The sequence below is a fragment of the Vulpes lagopus genome, chromosome 5 (genome assembly GCF_018345385.1).
Source record: "Vulpes lagopus strain Blue_001 chromosome 5, ASM1834538v1, whole genome shotgun sequence".
Lineage (NCBI taxonomy): Eukaryota > Metazoa > Chordata > Mammalia > Carnivora > Canidae > Vulpes > Vulpes lagopus.
The window spans coordinates 97,663,989-97,681,372 of NC_054828.1; the positions used below are offsets into that span (position 1 = coordinate 97,663,989).

The 17,384-nt window shown below is 33.8% G+C and overlaps 1 protein-coding gene across 3 annotated transcripts in view; it reads left to right on the plus strand.

The window, feature by feature from the left end:
- Positions 1 to 17,384, plus strand: part of ANAPC1 (anaphase promoting complex subunit 1) — a 104,983-nt gene that overhangs the window by 55,448 nt on the left and 32,151 nt on the right. For all 3 annotated transcript variants that reach the window (XM_041756891.1, XM_041756894.1, XM_041756893.1), the window contains exons 29-34: positions 763 to 997; positions 3,598 to 3,689; positions 5,204 to 5,338; positions 5,513 to 5,595; positions 6,506 to 6,584; positions 7,277 to 7,351. In XM_041756891.1, coding sequence (XP_041612825.1) covers positions 763 to 997; positions 3,598 to 3,689; positions 5,204 to 5,338; positions 5,513 to 5,595; positions 6,506 to 6,584; positions 7,277 to 7,351 — 699 coding nt within the window. The remainder of the gene's footprint in view (positions 1 to 762; positions 998 to 3,597; positions 3,690 to 5,203; positions 5,339 to 5,512; positions 5,596 to 6,505; positions 6,585 to 7,276; positions 7,352 to 17,384) is intronic.

Consider the following 17,384-nt stretch of genomic DNA (forward strand, 5'->3'; position numbering starts at 1 on the left):
GTTCATTTATTTTTTTCTTTGTTATGCTTTGGTGTCATATCTCATTGCCTAACCCATGGTCCTAACCCATTAACACATGTGTTTTCTTCTAGGAGTTTTATAGTTTTAGCTCTTATATTTAGTTTCGTGGTCCACTTAGAGTTAATTTTTGTGAGTGATGTAAGAAAGTGGTCCAGCTTTATTCTTTTGCATGTGGCCTACAATTATCACAGCACCATTTTCTGAAGACTGTTTTGTTCCCATTGAATTGTCTTGGCACTCTGTGGTCACTTGGCCATTACTGTGAGGGTTTATTTCTGGATCACATCAGAGCCATTTACATGTTTTCTCTCATCTGACCTCATTTTCTCCTACTTTCTAAAGCTGAGTGCCTCCTTTTCTACCACTTTCCTGGCTAATTTATATTAATCCTTGAGGTCCTATTATATAAGTTTTGCTTCTTAGAAGAGTCCTAATAATTCTTCAGCTCCTCCTAATCAAAATAAGGCTTTTAAAAAATACTGCTTTGTATTATTTTATATTTTTCAATATATTGCTTTTCAATAATATGTTTGTGTATTTTTACTTCAACATTTTTTTCCCCATTGGGGGTCTAGCATCATGAGAGTAAGGATTGTGTCTGTTTAGTTTGCTATTGTATTCTTGGTGCTTCTCACTGTGCCTGTCAAGAGTACTTACTGAAAGTACTGGCAGGCAGTACTTTATTTAAGACTACGTATTTATTTGGTAGTGACTGATATTTCATTCTGCTTTCTACCTTAGGGTCATGAAATGACAAGCATTGGACTGCTCCTTGGTGTTTCTGCTGCTAAACTAGGCACCATGGATATGTCAATTACTCGGCTTCTTAGCATTCACATTCCTGCCCTCTTACCTCCAACATCCACAGAGCTTGATGTTCCTCACAATGTCCAAGTGGCTGCAGTGGTTGGCATTGGCCTTGTATATCAAGGAACAGCTCATAGGCATACTGCAGAAGTCCTCTTGGCTGAAATAGGTATGGCAATTGTAGTACTGTGTCTTTGTCAGCATAGATTGCCCACTCCATAGGGACCAAAGTAAAAATGGTAATAAAATTAAGGAAAAACAGTAGCTTTTGTTAGAATGTTCTGACCCATATAAAAAGATGGTATAAGTAATATTTTCCAAGGCTGATACTAGTGAGCAGATTATTAATCTGCACGTTTATTTGGCCAGCCCATTGTTGAGCTCCAGAGATCCTATTTAATGAGGTAGGCTGTGGTCTTTTTCTTTTTTTTAAAGATTTTATTTATTTATTCATGAGAGACACAGACACAGACACACACACAGGCAGAGAAATAGGCAGAGGGAGAAGCAGGCTCCCTCATGGAGCCCAATGTGGGACTTGATCCCTGACCCTGGGATTACGACCTGAGCCAGAGGCAGACTCTCAGCCACTGAGCCACCCAGGCGTCCCATCCTGTGGTCTTAATTATACGTGAGAGTGCTATTTATCCTGCTTTGTCTTTACTAGGCAATATCTAGCAGTGATCTGCACTTGAAATGCAAAGTTGAGTATTTTGATCCCTAGAAATGGTGTTCATTCTGTTGGACAGTAGTACTTCCAAGAGAAAGGAAGTGATTGACTCTTGCTTTTCCAAAAATCCTTTATGTGCTGGTGGGTATGTTGGTAATGAAATGGATTTTCTCTGTTTTTAATGGAGCCTAAACCTTTTGGAAATGTGTCTTCTGTATTATCTTTTTCTGACAATTGGAAATGCTTTTGGCATTATTATGTTCACTAATTTATATAGTTCCTTGCTTTGTTCAATCCTACTCAGGATCTTTCCTACATATATTTCAGGATGTATTGTTGAAGATATATTTTTCTTTGGAATGATTGTTAGTTAGCTGTTGCCACAATAATGCTACATAACAAATAGCCACAAAATTGGCCTAGCATCTCAGCTTTAGGCTGTAGATCTGTGGGTATGCTGCTCCAGCTGTACTCCAGATGACTTATTTTTGGCCCACACTTGTTTTATGGTGATAACAAACGGTCAAGAGGGAGAACCAAATAATGGAAGCACATTTCATGCCATTGCTTACATTATGCCAGCTAAGATCCCAGGCCAAAGCTAGTCATGAGTTCAAGTCCACCATAAGGCTATTGTCAAGAGTATGGATGTGTGTGTGTGTGTGTGTGTGTGTGTGTGTGTGTATATATGTATACATATATATATATATATATAAGCACTGTTGAGCAGTGAAAAATTGACACCAACAATATAATCTACTACAGTGTGAAATATTCACAAAACTGGGATTTTTCTATTACCAAGATATGTTATAGCATAAGTTGGTCTAAGAAACATTTATTCAGAAGAAACTCAAGATGAACCTTGGAAATAAAATATAAATTCTAAAAAAGAAAAAAAAAAAAAAAAGAAGAAACTCAAGAGTGGCTTTTAAAGCTTGTTCATCTGCAAGGTGAATCACAGCACAGCCTTTTCATGTTGTATATGGAGGATTTCATCTAGATTCATATGCGTATACTCTTATGTAATTACAGTCAGAATGTATATATATACTGTTTTTATATTGCCCTTTCCATATATCGTCATAAATGTTTTTAAAAATTAATTTCATATTGTGTAATATCTCATTGAATTGGTGTTCTGTAAATTGCTTCTTTTTTAATTTTCAGTTTCTAATTCTTTGCTATTTTTGTGTAATATTGGTTACATTTGTATAATATATGTATTTTTTTAATTCCTTTTTTTCCTGTGGGTAAAATGCCAGGACTATGAACTTTGTCTTTGACCGAGAGCTCTTTATGTATAATACATTTTGCTGCCCTAAAGGGTAGAGTTAGAATTAGGGGGTGCTTTTTAAAAGTATGAGTTTTGTATTAAGCCAGAGTTGTAGGATCCACACACACAAATTCTACCATAATAGAGTTCAGTATCATATAGATTCAAAATAAGTGTCTGAAACATAATATTTAGCTTAAAAACTTATTATCCTTCCTTCCCATTATTAATGTTTGAATATGTGTTTACCATAACTAGTGAGTAGATTGAAAATAGCAAAACAAAAACCAAATGTAAGATTTAAAAATTAAAACAGTTTGAGCACTCGTCCCTTTAAATATTTTTTTCTACTTCTTGATAATTTTTTTTGTTTTTCTCTAAGTAAAACCCAAAGTTTCACAGTGTCTAAAAGTCACTGCTTTCAAATTAGTACATTCAAAGAACCATATGGGGCTTTATTTTGTTGTAAACCAATAGTTGTGAATACCATTTGTGATAATGTCCTGTCTTTCTAGTGGGGTTGTATAGAATCCATGGTTCTTAGTAGAAAGCTAATTCTAGGGATCCCTGGGTGGCGCAGCGGTTTGGCGCCTGCCTTTGGCCCAGGGCGCGATCCTGGAGACCCGGGATCGAATCCCACGTCGGGCTCCCGGTGCATGGAGCCTGCTTCTCCCTCTGCCTGTGTCTCTGCCTCTCTCTCTCTGTGACTATCATAAATAAATTTAAAAAAATTTAAAAAAAAATTAAAAAAAAAAAAAAGAAAGCTAATTCTAAAACATACAATAGAAGGCCTGCTTGAACTGTGTTATTTTCTGTTTTACAGGACGGCCCCCTGGTCCTGAAATGGAATACTGCACTGATAGAGAGTCCTACTCTTTAGCTGCTGGCTTGGCCCTGGGAATGGTTTGCTTGGGGGTAAGTACTCTCTGAAACTTCAGATGCTTCATTTATGACATTTGCATGTTGAGACAAATGATATTAACATTTAACTCTGAATACCACTCTACCTCACTATGACTTAACCTGATTCTCGTCTTTTTTTCTTTCCTGGATATTCTTCAAAGTGTTAGAATTGTAGTGAAGAGTGGAGCTTTAAGATTTTTATCCCCTTGGCTTAGAAGTCAGTGTTCATAAATGAACCTAGGGAATGAAATATCTTGAAGAATTTAAGATATGAGATGAAGTGATAACGCCCCCCAGACAGGAAAAAGAAAACTGTGATAATGTATGTATGATGGGGAGCTTTAAGTGTCTATAGTAGTTGCTGGAGATAAACCATGACCTTCTTTTGGCACCCTGGTATTCACTGGGATCTCAGAATGTTGCCATACTGTTTGCTTTATGACAGAATACACTACCACCTTGATCCATCTTAACCATATCCATGAGACATAGTATAGAATTATCATAATTCATTATGAAATGAATTAACATTTCATTAAATGACTGTGTCACCTGGAATGTGGGTTCCTTAAGAGCCACCAATACAGTGTTAACACTGAAACTAAATTGTATAAAGAAAGTTCACCATCTGTTAGGTTTTTGATTCTTTGCATTTGACACATGAACTAAAGAGGCAGATGGTGCAATGGAAAAGTAGCACACTGGGAATTGGGATCTTGATTTGCTCCTGACCAGTGAGTCCTATCCATTAAGTGTTGTTAAGTGGTTAAGCAACTCCATGGATTGTTTTATATCCTTGTTTATAGCCAACTTTGCTGGTTATTAGCTTTGTAACCTTGGGCTTTGTGTGTGCTTTACTTTCTTCATCTAAAATAGTAGCTATTTGGTAGAATTATATTAGGTAAATTAATCCATGTTAAACAGACAAGTACTAGAAACAGTAAGTGTTCAATAAGTTTATTATTATAGTTATTGTTGCTGAAATACTTCATAGGCACAATAATAAAAGAACTCAGGTGTTTATAGTTCAGGTTTCATTTGCATACCTAATATTTTCTTTTATTGTTAGTATAATTAACTGTATTTTGAAGCCTTTATTTGTGAAATGAAAGTTTTAACTTAAACATATATGTATTGTAATTCATTTTTTTTTTAAGATTTATTTTTTATTTTAGAAAGAGAGTGTGCAAGACCAGGGGTGGGGAGGAGCAGAGGTAGAAGGAGAGAGAGAGAGAATCTCCAGCAGGCTGCCCACTGAGCATGGAGCCTGACGCAGGACTTGATCTCATAACTGAGATCATGACCTGAGTGGATGCTCAACCTATTGAGCCACTCGGGTACCTCTAAGTAATTCTTAGTGTGAATAATTAAGAACTTGTTTGAATATTAAGTCTTGGGTAATAGTTATTTTAATTTAAAAAACCCAAAATACCTTGCTTTGAAGTTAGTTCATTCTTTTGTCATGGGTATTATGAATCTTATTCCATAAGCTTTCCTTTTTACATGTTTGTTATTTCATTTTCCAGCATGGCAGTAATTTGATAGGTATGTCTGATCTCAATGTGCCTGAGCAGCTTTATCAGTACATGGTTGGAGGTCATAGGCGCTTTCAAGCAGGAATGCATAGGGAGAAGCATAAATCTCCAAGTTATCAAATCAAAGTAAGTCCAAAATAAAGCAACAAATCAAAATTCTGGAAGTTAAGTCAATGTGAAAGTAGTTTTCTTACCAACGTTTGTAAATCTGTTAATTTTAAGCATAGGCTAGTATTTAGAAAAACTTGTAACAATTCAGAATTCTTTTACATGAATAAACTTTTTTTTTCTTTTAAATAGGAAGGAGATACCATAAATGTGGATGTAACTTGTCCAGGTGCCACTCTAGCTTTGGCTATGATCTACTTAAAAACCAATAACAGGTATCACATCCCCTGACTCTATCCCTTGCCATGATAGTATGACTTCGTTTTTGACCTCAGTAGTAAAACTAAATTATCTGAATGTGTTTATTTTCCTTATACTAGATTAACCTGATTTTGATTCTCTTCAGTACTATAGGTTATATAGATTTTTTCTATAAACAATGTTTTACTATATTAGTCTTTGGCAATGTAATTGCCAAATTTAATTTATTTTTGTTTTATAGTTGATGTCACTGACAATTAAAAAATGCCCAAAATTTTTTTTATTAATTGTGCATGTTGTTTCAGGATTGGTTAAGCCAGAAACACTTAGCATTATTCTATTCTTGGTTACCATTTACAAAAATGATTTCTACTTAGTTCAAGAACTTTCCTAATAATCTCACCATCTTCCTTCCCAACTCCCAATAATTAGTGCTGGACACTTGAAACTAGACTTTTCTAGAATAAACTGGTGTTTATTTTATATTTTACATGGAAGAGTAAGTTGGGTAGGAGACATTAAACCATGTTTTAAATGTGAAGCCTTTTAAGTTAAAAAATATTCTAAGGTTCAGGAAAATTTTCAGTATTGTAAATTTCTACTATTAGAAAAAGTGAATAGATGCAAAATTAACAAGTGGTTAAAAACAGGTATTCATCTATTTTGATGAATATGTATGTCAATGTTTTCTTGGTAATGGAGATATTTCTGTGAACAAAACAAAAAATATCTCTTTTCATAAAGCTTATGTCATAGTAGGATAAACATTCATACATATCAAATACTGTATTAGAGGATATAAAGTACAATAGAAAGCAAATAGGGTAGTGGAGGGAATGGGGATAAGTGTTTTGAAACCTGTCTTGGGATTCCTGATTATTCTCTCCTTGAGCAATAATGCTTATTGGTATCCTCCACGAACAGATCCATTGCAGATTGGCTTCGAGCTCCTGACACCATGTATTTGCTGGATTTTGTGAAACCAGAATTTCTCTTACTTAGGGTATGGTACTTTGTAATTTTTTATTTCTGCTAACAGGAATCTATTGTGTTTTTCAAGTTAGCTTGTGAATATTAATGTTTCTACAGGGGAACCTTTTACTATTAATCCATTATCTAGTTGTAATTTGTAGTATTCTTTTGAAATTTCCCTGATGTAACTTGTAGGAACGCCAGGAAGCATAACCATGTTGCTATATAATACCTGGAGTTGATATTTCAACTTCTTGCATTATTCAACAAGCAGTAAGTGGCTGGGTCTTCATTACTGCCTTATTTTACATTCTTTATCAAGGATGCAGCATTACTATTAAGAGTATAATTAATGACAATAACTATTTGACATAATTACCTACATTTTTCCCTTTATTCTTTAATTTTAAGCTTGTATATTTTTAGCATATGAAAGCCTTTAGGTTATATAGACAGTGCTAAGATTCTTCTCTTTGATAAAGCAAGTTTTTAAAAGTCCTCTAAACTTTGATAACAATCAGCTCAATTTTAGGGTATTTTTTTGTGTTAGAAATCTTAATCTGCAATTTATTTTAATATGAATTTAGCTTAGGTTGATATTATGTACTGTATTTTTCAAAATTGCTGTCAGTGGGAACTGATTTTTACCTTTTAATACTACCATTTTTATAAAATCTGTGAACTTTGCCTGCTCTAATTAATTTTGTCTGTTACATTTTTAAGACACTTGCTCGATGCCTGATTCTGTGGGATGATATTTTACCAAATTCCAAGTGGGTTGATAGCAATGTTCCTCAGGTGAGTATGTATAATAAATATTGTTATACCTTTAAGAGCATAAGGTATGATTTCTTGTGGGATTTTCCAAAACCCTATAAAATACTTTTTTAAATAAAGGCAATATTGATGATATGATGATATGTCTTGAAAACAGGAACTTTCAGTTTGAGATTGCTGATCACAGTCTTCCCTTTTGGCCCCAGATCCTGAGAAATTGTAGTATTAAAAATTAAATATACCAAAGTACCCTAACAAGGTATTTTTTGACATTTTTATCCTTATTAAGCCCAGATTTATTTTAAGATACTATTTTATTTTGTGACAAGTTTAGATCTCATATATATTAACTGGTTTTAATTACTTTATAGCCTATTTATTTAATAAGCCAAATAGTTAAAAATAAGCAGACACTTTTTTAAAACTCCAGATCAAATATTGTAACTAAATATTGCCCTTGCAATCAGCTGTCCATGTCTGGTGGTTTCAGGTCCTTTTTCCTTATGAAATAAATCTGTTTATCCTTGAGAACACTGTAGTGTTTCATCCAATATTTTAATAAGAAAAATTTCAAAATGAAGGTTGAAAGAACTTTATACAACACTCATATCACCAGTTGGATTCTGCAGTTAATATTTTACTATGTAAACTTGTTTAATCATACATTCATTTATTCTCTATCCAATCCATCATTTTTGATGAATTTCAAAGATAGTTGCAGACAGTAGTATACTTTTCCTTAAATATTTTGGCATATTTCCATAAATATTTGGCATATGTATCATTAACTAGAATTCAGTATTTACATTTTCTTTTAAGATAAAATTTATATATGATGAAATCCACAAGTTTTAAATACACTATTTGATAAGATTTGACTAATGCATATGCTCATGTAAACAAAACTCTATCAAAATGGCCAGAAGTGGGCAGCCCGGGTGGCTCAGTGGTTTAGCGCTGCATTCAGCCCAGGGCCTGATCCTGGAGAGCCGGGATCGGGTCCCACGTCAGGCTCCCTCCATGGAGCCTGCTTCTTCCTCAGCCTGTGTCTCTGCCTCTCCCTGTGTCTCTCATGAATAAATAAAATCTAAAAAAAAAGGCCAGAAGTGCACTCCTTCCATGTCCCCCTCCATCTATACTCATCCCCCACTCCCAAGGCAGCTTATTTTCTGAAAATAAATTAGTTTGCCTTTTGTAGAACTTTGTATTAATGGGATCACATACAGTATATATCCTTTCATATAAGACTTCTTTCACTCACCATGATTTTGAGATACCGAGTGTATCAGTAGCTCATCCTTTTTAAGTAGTATTCCATTCTTTGAATAGTCCACAGCTTCTATTTCCATTGTCTTTTGTTGGATACCTGGGTTGGTTTCAAGTTTTAACTATTATGAATCAAACTACCATAAATACCCTGACACAGATATTTTTGTGGATTTATATTTTAATTTCTTTTGAGTAAATATTTAGGATTGAAATCTACTTAGAGTAGATATGTTTAGTTTGATAAGAACTGATAAACCTTTTTCCAAAGAGTTTATACCATTTTACTCTTTGACCAACAATTTATAAAAATCTAACTGCTGCATATTTTGTCAGTATTTGGTGATGTTAGTCTTCAATTTTAACTCTGCTGGTTAATATGTAATGATATCTTACTGTTGTTTTACTTTGCACATTCTGTCACTCCTTTCTCAAAAATTAGATGACTGGATAAATAAGGGTTTATTTCTGGGCTGTCTGTTCTGTTTCTCTTTAATCTGTTTGCTGATCCTTATGCCAGTATCAGACTGCCTTGATTACTATAGCTAAATGATAAGTCTTGAAGTCAAATAGTGCATATCTTCCAGTTTTGTTCTTTCTCATGATTTTTTGCATACTCTAGGTCCTTTGCATTTTGTGTAAAATTTAGAATCATTTCATCCTTACTGATTTAAAAGTCTGGCGAATGTAAGTGAAATTGTGTTAAACCTATAGATAAATATATGGAAGATAGATACGTAAGGACTGAGTCTTCTAATCCAAGAATATAGAAACTATTTAGGCCTTTTAAAATTTTTCTGAGAAAGGTAAAGGTCTTGAGCAGCTTTTACTGTGTACATTCCTAAGTATTTTATGTTCTTTCATTCTATAGTAAGTGGAATCTTTATGTAGAATTTCATTTTCCAGTTGCTTGCTGGTATACAATTGATATAAAATAGGAAATTGATATTTGTATGTTAACTTTTTGACCTTTGACATTTAAATGCATGTATTCGTTCTTATAGTTGTTTTGTAGATTCTGTGGGATTTTCCATGTAAATACTAATGTTTTCTTTAACATGATTTACTTTTTAATTTTTATGCCTTTTATTTCTATTATTTTAACTTAGTGAAATGGCTAGGATCTTTAGTAGATTGTTGAATAAAATTGAGAGTGAGCATTCTTGCTTTGACCCTAGTCTTAGATGAAAAGTGTTCGATATTTCACTAGTAAGTATTTTTCACTATAAATGTCCTTTATTAGGTGTTGAGGAAGTTTCCTTCTATTTTTAATTTTTAAAGAAGTTTTATCATGAATGGATGATGAGTTTTGCTAAATGCTTTTTCTATATTTAACATTTTTCTACATTTTCTGATATAGATAGATTTTCTCTTTTATTATGGCAGATTGCATTGATTGGATTTTGTATATGTGCTGCCAAAGTAAGCACTGCATTAATTGAATTTTGAACCAGCAGAAAAACACTGTATTCCTCGGATAAATCCAACCTGATCCTTGTTTATTATTATTATTATTATTATTATTTTTATATATTGCTTCATCTACTTTGGTAATAAGTCAGAAGTCTTGAATCTCTTTATGTATGCTTCTAATCTATAATTCTACTTTTTTAAGGAATATTTTTGTAAGATTTTGATAGTAGGGTTATATTGGCTTCATAAAACGAGCTGAGCCTATTTTATCTGGTTTTCTGAAAGAATTTTAATACTGATGTTATTTTTTCTTAAATTTAATGTTTGATGTTATTTTTTCTTAAGTTTAATGTTTAATGTTTCACTATTGAAACTAGTTCAGGTGTTTTTGTAGGGCAAGTCATGTAATTTGTTTTGCAAATTTGTAATTTTGGTAACATAGTTGATTTCTTTAATAGGTAAGGGCTATTCATACTTGTGGTTTAATATTTTGTCAGTTTTGTGGTCTTTCAAGAAATTTAGTTCAGCTAAGTTGGATTTGTAATAAAGTTCATACTACATGACTATGTATGAGAGAGAGAGAGAGGCAGAGACGTAGGCAGAGGGAGAAGCAGGTTCCTTTTAATGTCATTGGGATCTATAGAGATAACCTCTTCCATTCTTCATAGTAATAAATTCTTTATTGGTCTAACTAATTCATTTTGATCATGTTTTTAAAGAAGAAATGCTTGCTTTTCATTTTTTCTGTTAAGTGTTTTCATTTAATTTCTGTGCATACCTTTAATGTTTTTTTCTTCTATTTTTTTGGGTTGACTTTGCTTCTATTTTTCTAGATTCTTATTGTAGGAGCTTAGATGATTGCTTCATAGACTTTCCTTTTCTACCTGTAAAGCAGTAAATTTCCTTATATGTATTGCTTTAGCTGCATCTACAAATTTCGGTATACTATTTTTTTTTTTTTTTATCATTTAGTTGAAATATTTTCTAGTATCCCTGTAATTTGTTCTTGACTCATGGATTTCTTTAGAAATGAGTTTTTTTAAAAAAGATTTTATTTGTGTATTCATGAGAGACACACAGAGAGATAGAGAGAGAGAGAGAGAGAGAGGCAGAGACATAGGCAGAGGGAGAAGCAGGCTCCAAACAGGGAGCCCAGTGTGGGACTCAATTCCGGGACTCCAGGATCACACCCTGAGGTGAAGGCAGATGCTTAACCGCTGAGCCACCCAGGTGTCCTGGAAATGGGATTTTTAATATCCAACCATGTGGGTTTATTCTGACTTCCTTATTATTAATTTTGTTCAAATTTAATTTCATTGTGGTTTTACTGAAACTTGTTTTATGACCCAGCACATAACCTTCTTATTAAATATTGTGTATACACATAAAAAGAATGTGTATTCTGCAGTGGCTAGATATAATATTTTATATACTTGAATTCTTTAAGATAGTGGTAATATTTAGACCATTTGCGTTTTTACTAATTTTTAACTAGTCTTTATGAACTTACTAAGAGAAGGATGTTGAGATCTCTTAGTATGATTGTAGAATTATCTGTTTTACTCCCATTTCTTTAAATTTTGTTTAACATATGATGAAACTCTTACTAGGTTTATGTATATTTTTGATTTTTTAATGTTTCTGTTGAATTGACCATTTTACCATTATTAACTGGCCACCTTTTTCTCTGATAATATTCTTTCTCTTGAAGGAAATTTTTCTTATTTAATGATAACATAGTCACTCTAGCCTTTTCTGTTTGTTTCTATTTTCTTTCTTTTTTTTTTTTTTTTTGGTTTCTGTTTTCATGATCTACCCATTTCTGCCCATTTGTTTTGCAACCTATTTGTGTCTCTATTCAAGATGCATATTTTAATGACAGCATATAGTTGGATCTTGTGTTTTATCCATTCTGGTAATTTTTGCCTTTTTTTTTTTTTTTTAAAGAACTTTATTTATTTATTTATTTGAAAAGGAGGGAGAGGGAAGGGGAAGAAGGAAAAAAGAAGGGAGGGAAGGGACAGAGGGAGAGGGAGAGAGAATCTTAAGCAGGGCCCAGTGTAGAGCCTGATGTCAGGCTTGATCTCAGGACCCTGAGATCATGACCTGAGCTGAAAACGAGAGTCAGATGCTTAAGCTACAGAGCCACCCAGGTACCCCAATTTTTGCCCTTTTAATTGAAATTTTTAGCTTTCTTTGACATTTATATCTTCTTAGATTTTATTATATCTCATTATCTCCATTTATGTTTTTAAGGATTCATGTTTCCCTCTGATGAAATTTTTTTCAGGCTAAAGAAATTTCTTTAGCTTTTCTTACAAAGCAGATTTATTGGCAGTGAAGTCTGTTTTTCTTTTAGCTGAGAATGTCTTAATTTGAAATTTGTTTTGAATGGTTATTTTTGCTAGATATGGAAATTTGGGTTGATAAGTGTTTTGGAGCATGCCAAAAACACTCCAAGGTTTGGTAATTCACTAGAAGGACTCAGGACTTAGTATATAGTCATTCTCAGATGATATAATTCAGTGAAGGAAAACAAATGAAAATTAGCACTTGAAAAGTTGGGTGCAGAGAAGTCTAGAGAAAACTGGGCCCAGACTTCCAAGAGTCTTCTCCCAGTAGAGTCACATGAGACACAGTTCTTCTAGCATTGAATTGTGACAGCATATGTGAAGTGTCATTAATGAGGAAGCTCATTAAAGACTAAGTGCTCAAGATTTTTATTGAGAGCTGGTCATATAGGCATCCTCTGCCTACCATGAAGCAGACTCTTAGAAGATAGCTTGTGTCAGTGTAACCCACATTTTGTACAAATAGTTGAGACACAGGAAGCCTCTTGTCCTTTAGGGAAAGTTTTTTTTACAAGTGTCAGGTTCTCTTTGCCATTCAAGTTTCCAGATGCCAACCAAGGGCCAGCCTTGCAAGCAGGTCTTTCTATGGGTAGCAGTCTCAGGCCTGCTAGATGAACTGTTTACTGCACAACAACAAAACAGTTTTTTTTCTGAGCACTTAACAGATGTTCTTTGTTTTTTGTTTTCCATTATTTTTGGTGAGAAGTCATTGAATTTTTACCGTATTTATTGTGTCATTTCTTTAGCTGATTTGAAGATTTTTCTTTTTATATGTGGTTTTCAGCAGTTGATTATGATGTATTTAGTTGTGGTTTTCTTTGTATTCTTAAGGAACTTTTTGAATCTGTAAGTTTATGTCTCACATTAATTTTATATCTTCCAACATTTTTTTTCTCCCTCATTCTCTCTTTTCTCCTATTCTTAGACTCCAGTTATTTGTTTGTTAAAGCCTTTGGAAATCATCCTAGAGCTCCTGTTGTCTTCTGTTCTTTTTTTTCCTCTGTGTTGTGCAGATTGCTTAATTTCTGTTGATCTATCTTTATGTTCACTGACTTTTTTGGGCATTTCTATTTTTTCCTATTAAGTCTATGATGTGAATTTTATTTTTATTTTATTTTATTTTTCCCATCAAAGATTTTATTTATTCATGAGAGACACAGAGAGAGAGGCAGAGACCTAGGCAGAGGGAGAAGCAGGCTCCCTGCAGGAAGCCAGATGCAGGACTTGATCCCAGGACCTCGGGATCATGATCTGAGCTGAAGGCAGACACTCAACCACTGAGCCACCCAGGTGCCCCCATGAAGTGAATTTTGAAGTTTCATTTACTTCTTAGTTGCAAATTTTACATTAAAAAAAATAATTTCTACTTTTTCTGATGAGATTTTTGTCCTTTTATTTGTTATGAGCATATTGTTCTTCATATCTTTCTAGTTACAAGAGCTTCTTTAAAATCCTTCTAATGTCAACATTGTGGTCATTTCAGGACTGTTTTATGTTGTCTTCTAAGAATAGGTTTCATTTTCTTATTTGTTCTTATGTTAATAATTTTGAATTGTATCTTAGTCATTGTGAATGTTGTCTTTTGAAGATTCTGGATTCTGTTGTATTCCTCAAAGAAGTATTGATACGGGTGTGTATGTGTGTGTTATGTATACACAAATACATTTTGTTTAAAGCAGACAAATAATTTATTTGGAATCAAATGTCAAACCCTGTCTCTTGGGTGCTAACTCTAATTTCAGTTTAGTTCTTTTATTCTGTGGGCACCTGGAGTCTGCCCTGCTCACATGTGATTCACATGTTAGGCAGACATTTTCACACAATTAATGCACGGAATTTGTGATTTGCCCTCTGTAGCTCTCTCCTTTATAGTATTCCATTCTCACCTTCTAGTGGCCGTGGTTTCCTCAGCCCTGTATTCTGTTTGATTCATGCCAGAAGGACCATGGATTTTTTTTTTTTTTTTTTTTTTTTTTTAGGACCATGGATTTTTAATTGGAGTTTTAGCTGCCCTTTATAGCAGAGTAGGACCTGCCCTCAGGCCAGAAGCCATGAAAAAGGAAACTTATTCTCTGGTTTTCTGGTCTTCCAAGTGTTACCTCTCCTCTAGAAACTACTTGCTTTTGTTTAATATCTAGTGCCATTAGGTCAGGGATTGGGGAACTATAGCCCACCTGTTTTTATAAATAAAGTTTTATCGTAACAAACCATGTCATTCATTTACTCATTATGTATAGCTGCTGTTGTGTTACAATAGCAGAAATCAGGAGTTACTTTAGAAATGATATGGTAAAAAAAAAAAAGAAAGAAAAAGAAACGATATAGTCTACAACTCAGGAATGTTTACTCTTTGGCCCTTTAAAGACAAGTTTGCTGACCCCTGCCATGAGTTTGTTTTTTTATTTCCCCCAGAATTCATATTTCTTTGTAAGAGAGTCAGTCTGATAGTTTATTTTTACTCCTAGATTTATTTTTATTTGTTTGATTCTTCTGAATCAAATTTTTGATTCTGAAGTAGAACTCCTAAATTTATTTTTGATTCTTCCAGTTTGTTAACCACTAATTTGAAACAGGAAGAGTTGTTTTAATGGACTCAGCCATTTGTCACCAAAATTTTAACTCCCAGCACATCTGGATGTCAGAAATGTCAGTTCTTTCAGAAAATGCCCCTTAAAATATATATTGTAGGATAAAATTATGCTTTTTCCTTCCATTCCGTCTTTCAGTATGTATTTGTTGATCTTCTGTAAATGACCTCTGTAAATGCTAAACTCTAGGCTACATTTAACATGCATCTGACATGTAGGCTGTCCTCAAGAAACTCTAGTAAATTTACTAAGTTTAGTTTACAAAGTTAAACATGGACACAAATAATTGTATTCCAGAACAGAAAGTGTGAAAATCCGTGTCAGAGTTCTCTTTTTAATTTTGTGGAAATGTGATCCTTGGGCTTTTGATATAATTTCTTTTTTAGAAAGTTATCTTTCTGATATTTCTTTTGCTTCAGACCTAATATTTTAAAATTTGGCCTTGTTTACTTCAAGGATCCCCAAATGCATGTAACAAATTCATTCTTCTATTTATTGATATTTCCTATCACTCTCTACTTTTTCCCTAGTTTTACCCACTCATTTCATTAATTCTGTAGCGCAGGGCACCTTGTAGGGAACAACCTAGTGTCCAAAGAGATATTAAAAAGGTTACTTTGCTGAGCCACCCAGGGATCCCAAAAAGGTTACTTTTAAAATGGCTTTTTTGTTTGTTTGGACTTAAGGCGTATCTAAAATAACAGTGTCTTCAAAGCACTTTTTTTTTTTTTCATTATAAGCTTTAATATACAATCTTATGTTATGCTCTTAGGCAGTGCTGTACTGTGAGTTGTTCAAGTGTTGCCCTCAGATTATGGATGGGCACAGTGTGCTATTTTTGTTTATTATCAGTATATCTGTACACCCATTAGATTATGAACTCTTCAAAGTCAGCTAGAGCTACTGTTAGACCGTTACAATGTACTCTTAATTGAAAGAAGACAGACTGTCCAGAGTTACCCAACTATTAAGAGGTGAAGAAAAAGTGAAACTAGCTATTAGGACTTCATATCTTAAGAATTTTCCATTATACCCTGTTCAAGGCAGAGGAGTTTGGTGGTCTTTTCATGTTCACTTCCTGTGTGGCTTACCTTGCCCTTAAAGGGTTGTATTACTCCCTTTGATTACTCCTTACAATTTTGATTTTTTTTTTTTTTAAACTTAGGAGACCATAGGAAAGATGACAAGGACCATATTGAGGAAGGTTTCTCCCTCCTCTCCTCCCGTTATTTTACAACAACCGAAGTTCTTAGTGATGGTTTTAATGGCTTATGATCAAGTATAGTGTTACAATACACAGGTTAATGATATGGTGATGATACCAACCAACATTTAAGATTTAGTATGTAGCAGACATTAATTTAAAGAGCTTTGAGTAGATTGAGTCTTCTAATTCTCACAGGAATCCTTAAGGGTGGGGACTTTGTGCTCATTTCACAGATGAGACACAGCAGTCAAGAAAATTGCCTGAGGGGATGCTTGAGTGGCTCAGTTGGTTAAGCATCTGCCTTTCAGTCAGGTCATAATCCCAGAACCCTAGATTGAGCCCTGCAACAGGCTCCCTGCACAGCAGGGGGTCCCCCCCTGCAGCTCCCTCTGCCTTTGCTCCTGTGCACATGCACTTTCTCAAATAAAATCTTTTAAAAAACCAAAAAGAAAATTGCCCATGGTCACAGAGCTAGTGTGGGCCTTGCTGAACCTAGGCCTTAACCTCTAGGGCACATGCTCTTTTGAAGCCCGAGGAGCTTATAATTGCCTGTTGTCAAAATAGAAATATTCCATTCCTATATGATGTTATAATAGTATATAACTTATGATTAGGTTATCTATGTGTATATAAATTATTCACTTTGGAGTTATATTAGTTTTTCAGAATGTCATTCAATTTCTGAGTAAATAACATTCAAAATTAAAAATAAAGTCTGGAGAGGAAGGAAGGAAGAAAGATGGACGTAGTTCTCAGCCTGTATTACACAGCCAGCATAATTGCTTACCTCATTGAGATTATCAAAGATAAAAGGTTTCAAGTTTTTGGTTTGGTGATGTTCAGTACATAAGATTATATCATAAGTGAGTTTAGAATATTTTTTTGTTTATTATTGAAAGCATCCTGAAATGTTACTCTCCTAAAGAGTCTTCTAAAAAATTAAAGAATGATTTTTAAAATTTAAAATTAATTAAATGATTTAATTGGATAATTTAAATCTTATTTAAATCTGTTAAAGCTTTGCTTACTTATTTACACTATAAGGAAAGGGATGTGTTTCTAAACAGTAGTTACAGATTAACGTATTGACAATTTAGTTTAGCTTGGGTAATTTAGTGACTAATCTTACTCTGGTAGGCATAAGGCTAGAAATCCCTCATGAATAAAAAGTATATGTCTCTGATGAGAGTTCTTTCCAGTTGCTTTTTTTCCCCCTTCCCCACTGCTTT